Source organism: Lepidothrix coronata, unplaced genomic scaffold (assembly GCF_001604755.1).
Source record: "Lepidothrix coronata isolate B3197 unplaced genomic scaffold, Lepidothrix_coronata-1.0 Scaffold264, whole genome shotgun sequence".
NCBI lineage: Eukaryota > Metazoa > Chordata > Aves > Passeriformes > Pipridae > Lepidothrix > Lepidothrix coronata.
This window is the reverse complement of record NW_016690444.1, coordinates 217,968-237,224: the sequence shown is the minus strand read 5'-3', so window position 1 is coordinate 237,224 and position 19,257 is coordinate 217,968. Positions and strand designations below refer to the sequence as shown.

General features: G+C 36.3%; 1 protein-coding gene across 1 annotated transcript in view; it reads left to right on the top strand.

The window, feature by feature from the left end:
* Window positions 1-19,257, top strand: part of GBE1 (glucan (1,4-alpha-), branching enzyme 1) — a gene marked incomplete at its 5' end in the record, with an annotated part of 112,065 nt that overhangs the window by 89,201 nt on the left and 3,607 nt on the right. The window contains 4 exons of the mRNA XM_017835851.1: window positions 5,168-5,352; window positions 6,450-6,580; window positions 12,489-12,606; window positions 14,340-14,396. Coding sequence (XP_017691340.1) covers window positions 5,168-5,352; window positions 6,450-6,580; window positions 12,489-12,606; window positions 14,340-14,396 — 491 coding nt within the window. The remainder of the gene's footprint in view (window positions 1-5,167; window positions 5,353-6,449; window positions 6,581-12,488; window positions 12,607-14,339; window positions 14,397-19,257) is intronic.

Genomic DNA, 19,257 nt, shown 5'->3' with positions numbered 1-19,257 from the left:
TTTTATTTATCTGGAATTATTTATTCCAGATAATTATTTTTTTTTTCCTCTGTAAATCACAGAATATGCTGAGTTGGAAGAGATCCACGAGGCTCATTGAGTCCAGCTCTTAGCCCTGCATTACAAACATGTTGGCATAACCATCACACACACTGCTTCTGGTGAAAAATAAAGTAAATCATAGCAGAATTGCTCTTTTCTTGTTACTTGGTTTGTTTTTTTTATTTTTCTGTAACTGATCTGAAAAAAGAGATTTGTAGGTTTGAAATATGAGAACAGAACAATGCCATTTAGTGTGGTTGGAATTTTTGTTGGGACAAGTGGGAAATTATCTCCTTTAAGAGCTTGGAACTCTCTTATCGATGTTATAAAATCGTATGGTACAAAAACTCCTAACATTTAAATATCAGTAGGAAATGAGTGAAGACAGACCAAACTTGATAGGAAGTGGGAATGGGAGGGAAACAAGTGAGACATTCCAATGGAATTCCTCAGGATTTCATTCCATAGCTGGTCTGGTTCTTCTTTATGCAGGAGTTACAATTGAATTTTTTACCTAAATTGATTTTGTTCGTCTTTTCTGACCCAATATGTCGCTGAATACAAGTGCTAGAGGATTAAAAGAAAATATGAATGTCTTGGAGTCATCTAACCCTAGTGTTTTGGGAGGAGCACGTTTGGAATTTCATTTTATTTTAATTTTGCATGGATTACAAGACTAAATGAATGCTGGCAATGAAGCTCATTCTCTCATCATTTGAAGGCAATATAGTGTTTCTTATTTGGTTTTGGTAGTAATGAACGTTAAGAAGATTTGGTACAAATATGAGTAAATGCAGAGTATCAGAATCACTTAAAATCCAAGAGCTTCACAACTAGGGCAAATGAGGATTCATTGTTTGAAGTGTTTATTTTTTGAAATAACAGTAAATATCACATGCTGTCTAGATCTGACTTACACTGATTCTATTTATCATCTGCAGATTGTTGCACTGTCATCATTGTTCACAAAGGCAATGACGTTAAATTCATACTTAATTAAGAATTAAGTGTCATATTTAATTCAAAATACAAACATCTCTTGACACTGCCTGCTCCATCTTTTAGATATCCCTTCAGTTCTGCTAAGCCTGAATCTTTGTGTAGGAGTTGCTAGTGAACATGTCTAAAGAAGAGAGATCAAGAAAACTTGAATGACCTGTGGGGCACAACCTCAAAGCAATCAGCAGCAGTGTAACTTCTTTGTGGTGTAAATGCATTTCTAGCCTAATAAACAGGCATGATAAAAATTTTTATTATGGTGATAGGTAGTCAATTTATTTGTTGTAATTGTGATCTTGAAATCTTTTACGTAGAAAGGTTGTCCAGTATGTGCAATATTCAGGAAATAGCAAACTTGAATCAATTCCTAGATAAAATTAGTATGCATTGCACTTCAAGGATTTGTCTTTGTTTTGTTTCTCTAATCAAAATTTCCCAATTTTCAGCTTTGTTCTCTGCCCCCCTCCCCCCATTAGTTCCATTGTCTTGATTTGCATCATTTGTGGCAGCTGGCTCCTTGTCAATCTGTAGTTTGAACCTTTACATCAAGGAGTAAATTAATTAGAGGAAAAGAAATCCCAGCAGTACTTCTGTGCTTAGGGACTTTCACAAGAATGGAAGTGGAATGTGGGGAAGGACGCAGAGCACACTTCACAGGTACCACCAGTAGTTGTCTCCAGAAGTAAGTCCTGGTCCCTTACCTGTGCCTTCCCTTCCCTAGTCCCTCCTGGAATTTGTTATAAACTTAAACTAGGAAAAAAATAACAAACAAAAAAAAAGAGGTATGGGATGTGGGGTTTTTTTAAGGGATGCATAGCCTTAATGCATCTCAAGTGCAGAATCATCTTGGGAGTTTATTGATAGGCCTGCTACATCCTACATGTTAGTTCCTTTTCCCTATACCACAGTTAAAAACATCACCAAGGTAACCTACTTGATTTCACTCAGTTATAACTTGTGGACTTCTGTTTTTCTTTCTATAAAGAGAAATCAAAAGGCCCTCTTAAAATCAAGCAGCTTATGCAAAAGTCTCATGAGTATGTGGTGCAGAAGTTGCCCCTGGAAACAGTGTCAAAGTGTGTGCAGTATTTAGACCCTCAACGTGCTTTTCTGACCACAGCAAGTATTTTAGTCTTCTGTCAAGTTGTTGCACTGTGCTAAATTCCCTTTTTTTCTTCATAGCCATTAGTAATAGTTAGGAAATTAAGACTGCTTTTTTGGATTTTTCTGCACTTGTATTGTTTTTGTTTTAAAAAAAAAAACACAAACACAAAGCAACAAAACACAGCATTGGAACAACACTAGTTACTGTGGTGGGGAAGTAGGCAAAGCCATGGAGGAAGTATGCTCTACTTACAGTGAAATAATCTGTGGAAATGATGAGCTAGTTTAGTCTAATTTATTTGCTATCTTCTGTTGCTTATTTCCTCCATTTTTGTTTTGCTTTGTTTTGTTTTTTTTCTTGAACAAATAGGTATGCTTTCCTTGGCTGTTGTTTCAAGATATGTATTATCTCTGACTTTCTGATGTTTTTTCTTGTCTTTACCTGAGCTGTCTCATGTAGTGTATCTTTTCAATAGTGTGCAGATCACGAAAGAAGGTAATACCTTGCCCAGCTCTTCAGAGAATATTGAATTTGGTTAGATACAGTGTCTGTTTTGTAGCAATATCTTTCCTCATTTTCCAAACCGTATTCTTAGCACAGTTTAAGAGCTCAGTCCAGCATTATTCCAAGGTCATTTTGAAAGCCCTGCTGTGGTTCTGATTCTTTTATATTTGTCTCCAGTTCTGAGCTGAATATGAAATTTAGTGGTTTAGCTTTTGAATGGGAAATTTAATTTACAACCTGTCAGCTCGTTTACAAAGCGGATACCTCTCTGAAGGATTCTCCTAAATATATATATGAGGCTTTTCTCTTTTGTTCTCTGGTCATTTCTTTGTTCCTGTGAAGCATGGAATTACACAAAAATCGCTGCAGAAGTATAAGTCCATAGCTGTCACTGCTCCAGGCCCTCCAGGCAGTGCAGGCTGGGTGAGACAGCAGAAGCATCAGGGCTGCACATGCAGGGTATCCAGCCAGGAAACACTTACCTTCCCCCAGCATCCCTGCCCTTTGTCGGTCCACAAACCTCCAGCTCGTTGATAAAACTTGAGGAACAGCTTGTAGAAATGTTTTTCCTTACATATATTTCCGGGTACCCCATTATTGTCTCTGTTTTGTGGTGAGGAGGTGTTGTGCAATCTCCAAAATGGTTTTCGTGAACCAGCTGTTCATAGGTTTTGAAATGAGCGTTTAACTTTCAAAGTACTTGACATATTTTGATCCTGTGTAAAATGAATCGTCCAAAACGACTGAGAGTCTGCTAGGCAGCAGGTTACAGCATGAGTTAGGATCATCAAATCCACTTGAATGTATCTCAGATTTAATAAGGGCAATATATAAACCAAGAAAAGTTTGGATACATGAAAATCACTCAAATACTGAGTCCCAAATGAGGTCTTGCTGTGAATCCTTAGCTTTGACAGCTGAGATTTGCTTTGGAGGTTCTATGTAAGAAAAGCTAATCTTTTTCTTGATTAAATGACAGTCTTTTTCCTTCTTTTTTAAAGGAGTGTAATCCAAGCCTGAATGAACCTTTGTCTTCAAGTGAAGTCTGCTCAGTAGTGTGGGCAAGATAATCAGGATGAGACTTATGAAGCATAGTGCTGTAAAAAACCAAATTGAAATATAATGGCATTTACACATGTGCAAAGGGACCTGAACTGATAGGCACACAGAGGGACACAGCACTCAAACATCCCTCATCACAGCCTGAAATGTGTCTCTGGTGCTCGTGACAGTGTGTTATGTTTGGAAAAGGAGCTGCTCTTGTAAAGTTGCTGAATTGAGACATACTGTTGGATCCCCAAATTGTCACACTGGTTTTCAGTATCAAATACTAAATGCATCATCGTGAAGCATTGTGCTTTACTGTCTGCTACCTAGGCTGCTGCTTGAACTGGAATGTCTTTTTGAATTTTTCTAGAAAGCCAGGAACTGAGATTCAAGTCATCTTTTTTAATAGTTACTTTTTATATCACTGGAAAATATAATGCAAGTATTCATTGCCAAGATAAAAAGTCTTGAAAAGGTGGTCAAAGTGCATGCAACTGGTCTTTTGATTGTTTGGAGTTCAGTGGATAAAATGGGAGGTTTCTCTCTCTGTGGTTATGTGAATGGCAGCTCTGATTTCACAGAATCATGGAATGGGTCAGGTTGGAAAGGACCTCAGTGGGTCATCTGGTCCAACCTCCCTGCTCAAGCAGGGTCATCCCAGAGCACATTGCACAGGTTTGCATCCAGATGGTTCCTGAATATCTCCAGAAAGGAGGCTCCACACCCTCTCTGGGCAGTCTGTTCCAGTGAGTGGTCACTTGCACAGTCAAGAAGTTCTTCCTCGTGTTCAGATGAAGCTTCCTGTGCATCAGTTTTTTGCTGTTATCTCTCATTCTATTCCTTAGTGCCACCAAACAGAGCCTGATCCATCCTCTTGCCACTCTCCCTTTGGGTGCTGATGGACACTGATGAGGTCCCTTCTCAGTCATCTCTTCTCGAGGCTGAACAGGCCCAGCTCCCTCAGCCTTTTCCCGTGAGAGATGCTCCAGCCCCTTAATCATCTCTGTTGCCCTCCCCTGGACCTGCTCCAGGAGCTTCATGGCTCTCTTGTACTCAGGAGCCCAGAACTGGACTCTAAACCAACAGACTTTTACTATTAAAGTGATGGGTTTAGGTTTCACAGTGACTGTAAAACTTGTATCCCAGATGACTGAATTTGTCTTGCCTCTGTTGAGGGATGGGAATGGGAAATTTTTAAGCATGGCATGATAGCATGGAATTTATAGTTTATTCATTACTTTTTACTTCCCCTGGAGTCCGTGGATATTTTGCTCTGGCCAAAACAAATCTGCTAACAAATGTGGAAGTTCTGAGAGACATATTAATAATAAAATTATCAGTTTATATAGAGAAACATATTGTTTGGAATTTCTAACTTGTGGGAAGTTATACATTAATATATTTTACTTCTGCGGGTTTAGTGTATTTTTAGTGTGTAATTTCACAGATCCTTAATATTTTTAAATACAGGTAATGAATTTGGACATCCAGAATGGCTTGACTTCCCCAGAATAGGGAATAATGAGAGCTACCACTATGCCAGGAGACAGTTTAATCTTACTGAGGATGATCTTCTTCGCTATAAATTCCTAAATGCCTTTGATAGAGATATGAATAGATTGGAGGAAAGATTTGGCTGGCTTGCATCTCCCCAGGTAAGCTGTACAGACTAAATGATAAGTTCTAGTCACCATTTGGGTACATGTTCAGAATAACAGCAATACCAAATTTGCATGCAGAAATTTTAAACAGCACTTTATTATGCCTTGCTTAAGGCCTCACCATATATTTCAAGTTGTCAAAACATGGCACTGAAATATCTTCCACAGATAGTAGAAATCCGAAACAGTCTCCTCTTAGCTTCATAGCAAGGTCTTTTCCTATTATTTTTTCCTATGTTTGTTTAGTAACTGTGGATTAGATAAAGCAGACAATGAAATTGTCCATAATCAAATCCAAGTGTTGCTTAGGGAAAGTGTAAGTTGTTCTGACAATACACTTTATAAAAATAATTACTCTGGTTCTGAGAAAAAACTTTCAATAATAGTCTCCCACTCTTCAACTTACCTTTTTTGTATTTGCATTTTTTATTTAAGTGTACACTGTAACTTTTATGAAAGAAACTCAATTATTGTAATTTCTCAGTGTTTAATTATTTCATATTGGACATAATCCACTTTAAATAATTTCTTTTGATTGATATCTAGTTATTTAATAATGGCTTTAGCAAATAGAAAAAGGTGGTATGTGCAGCAGTTTAATGTGGCTTAGCAAAGCTATTTCTGACAGATTTCTAAAAAAACAAACAAAAAACCTTGATTTTCTAAGTTAATAACAGTAGGTGGGATGCAGATCCCCATAACAAGTAGGTTGAATATTTCATTTGATAAAACAAATTCATTTTTTTACTGAGGGAAAGTGTGATAAAAAGACCATGTTATGAACCTTTGAGCAAGAATTTGTCAAGTGTTCTATGCCAGCCAGGTATCTACCCCTTTGATTTTTTTATTACCTTATAAAAACTGTCAGCTACACTTTAGTAATCAAAAACTTTAGACAACATTGCATAGGTAAACAATTTTGGTTTGCATGTTAACATCCATATCTTTGTTTTTGGAATCTTTAAGTTATTGAAATGAGATATGGAAACAGTGGGAGAGTTCTTGTTTTTGTTAATTCTGTTAGAAATTAAATATTTTAAACTTTTTTTGTTTGGTTTGTCGTTTTATTTTCTTTTTCCTTTCTTTCCCAGGCCTATGTGAGTGAAAAGCATGAAGGCAATAAGGTCATAGCGTTTGAGAGAGCAAGGCTTGTTTTTATTTTTAACTTCCATCCATATCAAAGTTACGTGGACTACAGAGTGGGTATTGAAACTCCAGGAAAATATCCTTTTCTTTGCCATTTTGCTTGTGCAGAAAAGTTTTAGAAGTTGAAAGCTGGTTTTATTTCTGTTTTCTAATGCAAATGCAAACTGTAGTGAAAAGGTAAGAAATTACTCGTCAGTATAATCTTGCTTTAATTGTTTACAGCAAAAAAGTAATTTAGAAATTTAGCTTTTTTAATAAGAGATACTTTTGAAGATAGCATGAGTGAAAAAATTGCAGTTTGAAGACTTGTGATTCCTTGCTCCCTGGAACTGTGTTGAAGCATGAAAAAGCAAGTAAACTTAAATGAAGTACAGAGAGTGACCACAGTAAGGTGATGCTGTGCAGCCAGTCACACAGGAAAATGCATCAGTGTAAACCTGCATCAGGAAGGCTGCACAGTTTCTGTTTCAAGACTGGGTGGACTGAAAATTTGCTCTTGGATCAGCTAAGCAGTAAATGATTGCTCTTGAGTAATTGGCTGGTTTTGCATTTGTGTCCAAATTCTTAGCACTGAGGGAGATTCAAAAAATTAATGCCGATTTGCTGGAAGAATTTTGTTTCACAGAATTACAGAATATGCTGAGTTGGAAGGGACCCACAAGGACCATCGGGTCCAACTCCTGTCATATACTGGTAAAGCAAGAAAAAAAAGTCATGGGGAAAAGTGGTTTCTTTGTGTTACACATTGCCATTTTTGCATAGTGTGGCATATCAAAGCATTTTAATCCTAGAGAGAAGGAACTCCAGAGTGCCCTGAATTTAGGGTGCTTAAGAACATTCAGGCAGTGATCTTTCCTCTCTAAAGACCAGTGACAGGACCCGAGGGAATATTGTGAAGCTGTGTAAGGGGAGGCTTGGTTAGATATTAGGAAAAGGTTAGGAAAAAGTTGGACACTGGAACAGACTCCCCAGGGAAGTGATCACAGCACCAAGCCTGGCAGAGTTCAAGCATTTGGACAATACTTTCAGGCACACAGTGTGATTCTTGGGATGTCCTATGCAAGGCCAGAAGTTGGACTTTGATCCTTGTGGGTCTCTTCCAACTCAGCATATTCTAGGATTCCATAATTTGAGGTCAGAGTTGTCCATAAGCAAATAGCCAGGCGAGGCTTGGGGGGGGATCACAAATACTGTCATCAAAATGCAGCAAAAACACACTTAAGGAAAAAAAAAACCCACCACACATTAATTCAGGCTCTCTGACATTTACAGCATGCACCTAGAGCTCCTAATGAGCACGTAAGGTCACTTGAATGAGTCACTGGTGTGCAATTGCTGAAGGCAAAGAAGCTGCTTCACAGACTGCTTTGAAGTGCAGTTGTGTAACTGTCCCTGCCTGTTAGAATTCAGGGGGTATCTGGCACCTCGAGATAAAAAAACCCTTAATTTAGGATCAGTCAAATGCTAAATTCTATCAAGGTAGTTGATACCTAAGGTTAATAGGTGTGAATGAGAAATACAGCATGCTAATGTGGGAATGAATCTTTGATCTGCATGGGAAAAGACACAGGTTTGCAGCACTATCAGTCGGTGTAACTAATTAGAGTGGCATCTTCTATTGCCCAGTTTCTGTGTCGTTATGTGAAGGCAAAAGGAAAACACTTCTGTGCTTGTGCTGGAATTTTCCTTCATAAATTATGCTCTTTCAGAAGCCTTTTCACGAGAAACAGGCAGCTTGAACTAACAAATTATTTTGGCCTAATTTGCTTCAGTTTCGAGGTAGATGAATAATCAACATCTAGGTCAGCTGTCTCTGGTTCTCTGATTGTAGATAAAACTTTGAATGTTAAAAGGAAAACCATCCATAAGTTTCCAGTTTTATGGTTTTAATACTGACTAGGGCCTTTCTGTGGGGTAGTGGTTGGGTTCCAAGGCCAGTCTGCAGTAAAAATTCAATACGGATACTTTCTTTCCTCTGTTCAAAAGGAACGTGGCTGAAAGGATGGAGAAAGAACAGAACAGGAAAGAGGCTTAAAGTCTTCAGAAATTACTCCTTTTCCTTCCTGAAGGTCCCACACTGGCTTTTGTTGAACAATTTTTGTGCTCTGTTGGAGGTCTATATGTATATATCTCCCCCCTTTTTAAGCAAGGTTTGTTATCTTGGCACAAAAATAAATCTGCATTTCATGTTTGATTGCTAACCAATATGGATTTACATATCTCTAAATTTGCATTTGGTTTAAGCAAAAGACATATATATTTTGTTGAAGAAAAAAGCTACAGTACCCCCTTTCTCCTCAGTACATGTTCATGAGTTGAGTGCTAAATAGTTCTTCTAAATGTTCTGAGCTGAATTTCATCAGGACAAGGTGTTTAATTTCACTGCCAAATTCAGTCAAATATCCTCAAATGCTTTCTGTCAATTAGTCTTCTCCAAAATTAGCAGTGTGTGGAGAGGAGAAACAGAGGTGCCCTTTGTCTTGAAATTAATTTTGCTGTTTTTTTTTATTAAAAACAGAATGGCCTAACCACTTTGGACTCTTTACAGTCCTACTTGAAAGTGCCTTTTCCTTCATTTTCCCTGTGTTTATGGGGCATTTAATGACCAAGTTCTTACTTTCCTTACTGTGTCTTAATGCATATATTTTGTCCTTTTAGCTTCTGTATTAAATGTTTCAGCACAGTTTTTTATCTTTTTTTTTTGCTCTGTACTTTTATCTTCATCCCATCTCTGTTGCCAGAACCATATCCTTTGCTTTTAGCCAAGCAAGAGATAAAGATGAAATCTTAATTAGGTAATCTTTTGTATATTGAAGTGCAGTGAGAAAATGAGAGCTGATTTACATGTGAATTTAAAAGAAAATAAATATTTACATACACAACCATGCACTAGTTGCATGTCTGGAAAGCACCAGAAAGACAGAAATATGGATGCTTATTTAGGCAACACAGGTCATTGTACAATATACAGCAGTTCCTACTCCTGATTTTAAAACAGATTATGAAAGGATGGACATGAAACAATCAAGATCACCTGTAATCTTTTTTAATATCTTCCTGAGTCCTGCTCAGTTGTGCCCAGGCTTTCTAAGTTGATGGATAATCTCTGTAACAAGGCAGTTGCATGTAATACAGAGGACCCAATCTGTTTAATATTATTTGAATGTATTTGGTTTGTGATAGATAAACCAAACCAGACTGTAGAGATAAGAGGAGTTTCTCTATAAATAGTCAATAAACCTTACATCATTTTACAGCTGGTCAGTAGAAATTCTTACCTCCTTTTCTGCAAAGCTTTAAATGAAGCTGGACCATCACCCCCACATATAGCACTTGGGTTGTTTTATAAATATAAGGATTGAGGAACAAAATCCAAATTATCCTATTTTGTGACTTGCATTTACCCTGCAAATATGTTATTAAACATGCATAAGGTTATGTTAAAATTACACTAAAATATTTATTTCAAAATATTGTAAAAGCATAATAATTCAGTAAGTAATATGGTAGATAATGTGTCAGCTTTTCTATTTGCAGCTCTATCCATACAAGACTTCATGGATTTTGCTGCTCTCCTCCCCCATATTGGGCAATAAATTTAGTTGGAGCACCAAACTGAACACAAATCAGGCTTTTTTTTTTTTCCAATGAGAATACAGGTTAGTATTTCCAACAGTCTGTCACTAAAACAAGAGAGCTCACTGCAAAAGGAAATACTTTTATTATGTGCTTAATTAAAATGCACAACTATTGTTTAATGTTTTAGTGAAAGTAGTCTTCAGAAAACCAGATGCTTGTAAAATTCTGAAATGTGGAAAGTGACTTTTTTGTGAGGTTTTAAGTCGGAAGGCAAATGGGCATGTTTACCAAACTAGTTAATTCTTTTTCCAGCAAAATACCCAATTTGTGAAGATCTTAAAATTCTTTTTTGATCCCTTTGTTCAGGATCTGGTTAACAGTATTTACATGAAATATGCTATACACGTGCAGACACAGTGATATTAACTTTAGCATTGCTCTCTAGCAATCCAGGCACAATTTTATAAATTGTTTTTAAAATACCATAGCCATAACAATGGCATTTGCTGTAACTAGTTTTAAGGGAATCATTAAACATGTCAGGGCTTTCTGCAACATTGATAAATTATTAAATTTAATGTACAGTGTCGATCACAGAAGCAAGGAGTGAAATGCTTGACGGAGATATTCTCTTGCCATGTTAATAAAATATACAGAATATCATTTTATATATATAGGAATAGTAGCAGACATTGCTGATGCTAAAAGGACGCTGAAGAGAGTGACTAGAAGTTGTAGCTTATAGTTTTGTATGTTGTGCATTACAATAAAATGAATGATAATTTGAATGTGTTTGTAAAATAGAGGGCATAGGTGTGTGTATATAGTGCATCTAAAAAAGCCATTGAGGACTGAAGTTGGCAAAGTGGAATTTTCCTAACTTATGTGGTTTTTTAAAAAAAAGGTAACAATCATGAAGATTTTGCCAGAGAATGTGGTGATCTTTGGGCACCTGCCCTGTAGAAATCAGAAACTAACTTAGCAGTTTTGGACACTTCTCTCATTGTGCTGCAAATTCTTGTGGGGAAGGGATTAGTTACCATTAGTGATCTGGTAGCTAATTGACAGCTTTGCTTTTTCCCCTCCTGTGCATCTGTTTTTCTTTGTTGCCTTTGTCAGCAAAACCTGTGCAATCTTTTATACTCGAGTGTCTCAGAGTAAATTTGCAGTTACTTTTGTTATGTCATGCTTCAGTCTCCTTTGTCACTGGAGATTTCAGTCAGTAAGGCTGGTGGCTGGGAAATTTCCCAGCTCATCTGAGAGTGAGTTGTGCAAACAGACTGAAAAACAATTCTGTTAATATCACATTTTTGAGCAGGCCTACTTTCAAACAGGTTGAGCAAACACAGAAGGGCAAGAGCAGTTTAAGAACCACTGACTTTGAAGGACTGTTCCTTCCTTCATCCCTAATCCTATTAAATACAAGCTGTAGGAAAATAAGATTCTTCCATGGCTTAGAATTGAGGAAGCAGATTGTGGATTTTGGAGCACTGTTATTTCCTTCTCTTTTTCGGGTGGTGGGGAGTAGAGATTGCTTTCTGTTGTAACTTCAGGAGGGAAAAGGATGCTTTAATTATGCCCAATCAAGAACCTAAAAGGCACTGAAATATTCATAAAATTAAAATATTCTATTTGTTGTTGTCCTAAATAAGAAGAAATTCACTTTTGAATGTGAGTTAGCTCTTTGTCTCCTCATTTATTCCCTTACGCTTTCTGATTTTATTCTTTCAACTTTACCTTTTATTATTTGCTAAATCTGTTTGAATCCTTTTAAGTATCTGTACAGATATTTCAACTCATTGTTACACTTCGTTAAATAGTTCACACCATTGTAACAACTGCAGTCAGAATGTTTATCTCTTAAAAAGTCTTCTATTAAATATACTTTCTTTTTGTTCCTCTGTGCTATAAGAACTCAAACTCTTTTCCAGAAAACTCTGAAAGAAGTTATGGGGTTTTCTTATGTAAAATCATCTTTTTCTCATTGATCAGGTTCTGACAGACCATAAAATGTTGCTGAACACAGTCACAATTATGTTGCTTCTTAAATGCAACTCAAATGCATCATTTTGTTTAATGGAACATTTTTTGTCTAGTTCTTCACCTGAAGTGCTGGGCAGAGCTGCTGTAATGCTATAAACTTACATGGCAGATTGCAGAAGAGACTGGAAGGTACTTTCCTTAATATGAGTTACTGTGCTAAAATTAAATTTGCAGGACAAAATGTGATACAACTTCTATGTGTTCTTCGGTTTTCCACTCTTTGCTTAAATTTTATTATTGTTTGTGCTTTATATTGAGTATATTAGTTATATTAGTTACTGCAGTTCTTCTAGATTTTTTTGCTTTGATTTCTTTCCCAGTTTAAAGTAACTTGGCTTAGTTCTTTAACAGTTTTTTTTTAAGTATAAAATCCTTCTGGATTCTGATGCTGGAGAATATGGAGGGCATCAAAGGCTGGACCACAATACAGAGTACTTCTCTGAAGAATTTGCTCACAATTATCGACCTCATTCAATTATGGTAAGCAAGATTTATTTTTTTTAATTCTACTTTCATCTGTGTAAGTTTTGCCTTTTTTTTTTGTTTGTTTGTTTGTTTTTCACAAATATGGAGTCTATTCTAGTATTTTGGGGGGGGTTGTAGTTTTGATTTATTTTCTGAAATCAGCCTTTGTGTAAATACAGGAGAGATAACAATGTTATGGTTTGATTATAACTAATACTGTTAACTGATTTTTCTTCTTCAACACTACTTTTAAATTTCTGTGCACTCTTTTAGTGTCTGGCACACAGTGCTCCTTGCCAACATGCATGAAAGCCTACTGATATGCTTTTGAGTTGCCATTTTTATTATTATAATTTGCTTTATTTTCATGCCTAAGAAGCTCCATCTTCATGCTTGCTTTTGATTTAAAGCTCTGTAGAAACTGAATCTTGCTTGGCTTTCTTAAAGTCATGTTCTTAACTCCACAAATACAAGTTTGAGCAAATCATGCATTTCTCCTCCTCAGTTTACAGAAAAACCTTGCAAAATGAAACAAGATTTCTTGGTTCACATCAAGAATTTTAAGACTTTCCAGTCCTAAAGTGATATGAATAATGGATAAAGACTTTCCCACAAGTCACTTGAGATGGAGTGGGAAGCACATCCTTGCATACAATTTCTGTTAGCTGAGATGATCACTAATAAAACTCTACCTTTCCTAACTACTCTCGAAATCAATCACCACAATTAACAATTTTAAAATGTCATTTTTCCTATTCTTTATGCATGTATACGTATATGCACGTCTTTCCCACTCTTTGTAAGTTTTCACATTATGTGTATGTGGTTGTATGTTCACATGCACAAGAAAATAAGATGCAAAAAGGCTGTGAATTAAGGCAAGAGGTCAGTGAAAAGATTCTGAAAATGCATATATCACTGAGAAGATTTTTATATCTAAACCATGTATATGGGTGGATGGGTGTGTGTCTCCATGCATAGGTATATTGATACATATAAACACTTATAAATAACTTACACTTGTAATCTTAGCCTACAAAAATGATTTGTGAGAGCCACTCCTCTTCCATGACAGAATGGAGACATGAATTTCTAGTGTCACTTCTTAACGTTTCTCATAAGATCTAAACTCCTGAGAATTATTGTCACTTTTAATCTCTCTCTTTCTTTCATTGCATTCAGAATATTGGCATTTCTTTCGTTTGCTTGATTTAAAATATAGTTTAAAACATGAAAGAATTCTTGTGCTTTCGTTGTGCCTGGTGTAAAGGATCTTGGGAATATTTTGGGGATTTTTTTTTTTTTAAAGTGTATGCATGTGACAATGCCCTCAAAGTGTGGGTAAGTATTTGTGCTAATTTGCAGGCAAAGAAACATGAGGTTATGTAGCAAATTAATGCCTCCAGAGTTCTTGCTTCATGTGTCCAATTCAAACACCTTGCCTTGGTGATTGGAGAGCATCTTAATTATCTACCACTAACTGAACTTTTGCGAGCCAATTAACTGGAATTTGGAATGTTCATTTCACATTTAGCCTGTTAGAGGGTGAGTGCAAGTCGTTGAAGACAGGGGGAAAAAAAAAGATGTGCAGATGCTGTTTGCCAGGAGCATGTGGAAGATGAGGCATGTGACAAACGAAGCAGCAAATGCACTTTTGTAGCATAAGCTGTGGCATGGCAATGGCAACCTGTAGGTTAGAAAGAAACCCAGCAGTGTGGGTCGGGTAAACTTTCTCTTGTGTCCTTCAGCAATTCAATTCACAGACCACCTCCAGCGACCCCCCCAGAGGATGGCACCAAATAAAGGTAAAATACTCACTAAAGGACACAGAGTAAAAGTAAGCAAGTTGAAAAAATCTGGAAAACTGGGCTAAATTCAGCAGGATAGATCTTCAACTAAGAAGGAGCAAAGGTTCCAGTAAATGCCTCCAGCAGCTGTTTTGCAGTAAAACAGAGATGTTTTATTTTAAATAGCAATTTGCATCCAAGTTCTTGGGTAATTTGTCCTGCTTGGGAGTTGCTTTAGTCTTAATAGCAGTTTCTAAAATCCAAGTAGAAGTCTTCCCTTCCAATTTCTTTTCAAAAAGCATATGATGCCACCCCAATAAACTCATGGAAGTTCTTTTCCTGCTGTTTAACAATTATTTTATTCTCTTTACACAATACATGAGACTTTAGTTTATTGCTTCAAAAATTTTAGTTCTTCCTCTACCACGAACTTCAAAGAAGTAATTTTTTAATGACAGATACGCCTCCCTTAAGGTGTGTAAGTAAACACTGTCAGCAAAACATGCCCAGAGGGTTGTGACAAAATGAAATCACATGCAATAATTCTGCTTCTCAAGTCAAGCTTAAATAGCACACAAATGTGTTACGAAAACAGAAGATGAAATGTGACAGGATTCGTTCTGGAAACATCACCTAATAAAAGAAATATTCAAGGTGACATAGCAAAATGAGAAAAGAGAGATGGGAAATTCTTGGTGCAAAGAACCCTGGATGAAGAGGAAGCTTTGTAAGCACTGCTAGGCCTTTCTCTGTACAATTTTCAGGCTTGTTTAGTGAAGCTCTAAAGGGCCAGATTTCAAAGTCATCAGACAAACCTTGAAAACTGCATAGAAAAACGCACAAAAAAGTTCTTTGTTATGTGACTTATGTAAATAATTATTATAATTTTTTTTCCATTTCACTGCTTGTTCTGTTCTTGGTTATTAACAAATGTGTGAAATGTGCATAACTTTCCACATTATCAAACTTTCTAATAAGCTGTGAACCGTTTTGTCACTGTAAGAATAGATTCTTTTTAGCACAGCTTTATTTCTGTTTACATCTCCACCGTGTTATTCTCATAATAGCTTTTTGGGGTATGTTTTATAAAAGATGTGTGCTTTTTTCAAGGCTTCTGTTTTTTATGTCTTATCATCTCTTTGTAAGATGTAAATTAAGTGCTGCACACACATTTCAACTCCAGTCAGATCCTAGTGCCCCTTTAGGGATGAAGTAATTTGTTTAGTTACTTTGCTTTTATAGTTGGATGTGAAACTTAGATTTGGGGCAGGAGGAAGAAAAGCAATGATTTTTTTATAACACATGTCATTCCAAATATTTTGTTGGTCTTTTCTGAAGTCTCCAACTTGACTGAATTTTGCTGTAAAAAAGAACTGGATATCAATGTGTGTCCTAGTAAATTTTTTTTTTGATCACACCAGAAGTTAGGATTTATGTGAAAATAGTGAGGTTTGTACTTCATGGACCAACAGACTTGATTAATAAGCAGATTAAATGGAATATTACAGAGTATGTTGTGTCATTGGAAAAGTAGTATATGGTTTATCAAGAAATATAATTGTTTAACATAGTTCAACTTTTAGGTTTACTTTTTCTGTCGTTCATTTCAGTTAGTTAAAAAACAAATAGATGTCAAAGTGTTCTTTTTCTCCTGTCTTCCAGTGCTGTCTTTTTTCTGATTATTTTTGGAATTCACTGATATAATCTTATCACATTAAATGAAACTGAAATTATATAGTTTATTTTAAGAGTGTCTTTATTACAGGGTTGGGTTTTTAACCTTTACTTTAATGTATACTATTCAAGGTCAAAGTGCAACTTCCTGCTTCCTTGAGTCTATTGACAGATTAAAGTACTCACATAGAGTGAAATGATCTAAAAGCTTTTAGTGACCTTAGCTTTGAAAACTCATTTGAATAACTTTCATGATAAGGATTTATGTATTGAATTTTAAGGGACTGATGTAATCTTTAACTGTTTTCTCCCCTGCCATGCACAGATATACAGATTAAATGAAAGAATGTTTGTAGCTAGAAACTTAACTGTTCTAACTGAGGGAATCAGCAAGACTTTATTACCAGAAAGGTCTTTTGTTATTTTTACCTCTTGATGATTTAAGACTTATAGATTTATTTGCTCATCTTCATCGATCGTTTGGCTTCTTAAAACCACCAGCAAATGCAATGATTCCAAAGTTACTCTGTTGGTAATTTTGTTTCATCCTATCTTAGTTTTCAGTCTACTTGTTTGTCAGGGGTTTTCGTTGTCTTTTTTAAAGTACCCTTTCATAAACTGGAAAAAGAGTGCAGAAGGTAATAGAGGAGAAATTCTGAGATACAGCCTGTGCAGTATATGGTCTTTTACATAAATGAAGCAAGGCAGTCTAAGAAATTATTTTCTGCATATTCATTCTGTTCAGCTGTAAAATTGAAAAAACAAATTGAAAGGCAGAACTTTACCTTATTTTAAGCATACCTCCTTTGTCATGTGCAATATCTGGCAAAATGATAACCAAAATGTCTGAGGTTTTGTATAGTAAATTATAGTCAAAAAGCAAAAGCTACCGTCTATTTTATTCATTGATGGTTAGTTATATTCTCAGAATAGTGTCAGTGTCTGACAATCAGTAGTGATACAGAGACATGAGATTATCTAAAGCCCTCATTTTAATTAAAAGTTTGGAATAGTGTTGGCACAGACTCTTGTGACATTGCCTTCTGCATCTACCAGCTGCAATATGTGCTATCAAATATTTTTCTGCAGTGCCTGATCTAGCTCTGAGTTCTAGTAATTCTCCCATCTGTTACAAAATGACCTTGAAATTATTTTTAGGGCTTGGTGCTTTCCAGTCCTGAAAGTAGGATGAAGAGGAGTTCGCTGGAGTTCCAGCCAATTTCAGTTGTGCTTGCAGCTGGTCCTGAATTAGTCTGACAGATCTGAAAGTTGCAGTTGTCGTTTGCAGAACCTCTTGCTTGGGGGGTTTTAGATACATTTGGACATGGCTGTGTCTTTTAGTCCTCTCCTAGAATATGTGAGGTGAGGTTTCTGCTTACAGTCGCTGCTGTTCACAAGTGCTCCCTGCACGTGGTGTTCCTGTGTTCTTCTGAGCTTTCCTAATTGCTTTTTTTTCTTGAAATTATCTGGATATTCACAGGGAAAAAAAATATGAGTAATCATTTGGCTGAAAAGCATCTTATGCTTCTGGCCAGTAGTAGTACAAGGTTTTTTTCCCTGTTTTTGAATTAGCCATCATGAATAGACTATGATCTTGATAGAACTCCATTTGTATGTTGTTGGAAAACAGGTTGATTATAATAAACCTCTTTTTTGTTTGTTTGTTTGTTTTGCCTCTGTATGTGGCTATGCTATTTTAGTGCCAGAGGCCTTAATCTTTGTGGGGTATGCCTAGTTTCAGACAGTATAATTTACTCATAGTTTAAATGGACATGCAGTATAAAAAAGGTCAAAGGGGATAAAAAAAAACAGTTTTGTATTTGACTTATAAACAAGATTCCTATCCTCCGTCATCCTCTCTGGTAGCACATCTGCTGGTGAAGTCAACCACAGTTACTTTACTTCATTCCTGCCAAATATTCCATTGAGGAAAAAAGAATATTTCAATATTATTTGATGGCTAAATGTTTGAACGTTAACTTTGTCAAAAACTTCATCTTTAAAGCTGAATCATCTTAACTGTCCCAAACAGACCTGATGTTTTCCAGTCTCCATATTCTAGTCCCCTATCAGAAAAGGCCTTATGAGGCTTCATATGTGTGTTTTTAGACGTCTTTATGGCTTCCTAAAATAGCAGATTTTCCGTAACACCTTAGAGGACTTGAGGTAATAATTAAGCAATCAGTACAGAAAGTAGAGAGATGATTCACTGAGAGATCTCAAGCCCTGAATAACTTGGTTTGACTTCAGAGCTCAAGGAATCTGGGCTTCCTGAGGCTCTTTCCAACATGGGTGAGCCTGAAGGGGAGGAAAGCGCTGAGAAGGATGTTCAAGATGAACAGAAAGCTTGAAACAGAAGAGAGCTTGTGAGGGTGGTTTGATTGAATGATAGTCAAGACGTGGGTTAGTTGAGATGACATTCTCTTTAGTGCTCTGTTCTTTGGGCTTTCACTTCTGTCCACGTTCGTCAAGTGAGCCTTGTGAAATGGTGAAGGAGACGTGAATGAGAAAAACCTTGTGGTCAGAAGCAGCAGGTTAGAAGAGCAGAAATCAATAGAACTGAAGCAGGTAATTGAAAGCACATAATTCAGCAACAAAATAAACTTCTGAGACCCTCTTCCCAGGGTATGGGAACAGTCAGAAATTGCACATCTCTCATAATGTCTCTTGCTGATGAATACTTAGATTTCCTATAATGGTTTTAATCAGGACACCTCTATATACTTTTACTGCTCTATTTATAGATAGACATATATCTCCCTCAGTCCATTACACAAATGTTCTGACTTCTGTCTGTTCAAATAAATAATAAAGCCCAGAGCACATTCACTGTTGTATTTCCTGAAATACCAGTGGGCTGGGAAGGAGAAATACTACCTATATATTTGTAACAGGAATTACCAAGTACTTGTGTAGTATTTTTCCTTTCTAAAAAAATTTACACCAGTGTAATGAATAATTAATCATCTTATTTGTGATTATTAATCAATAATTAATATTTATTCATTGTTCATGCCTTAATTGTTGCTTTTTGTAGTAAACAGCCTTGGAGATGGTTGCACTGATCAACGAAATAAGTTGAGATTAGGAGATAGTGCCATATGTAGCTATTCTATGATTTAGCAAGGAGACCACCAAGACAAAAAAAGACACTAAAATGCATATTGAATTTGCCTAGGTAAGGAAGAAACAGGTGACTAAAGTA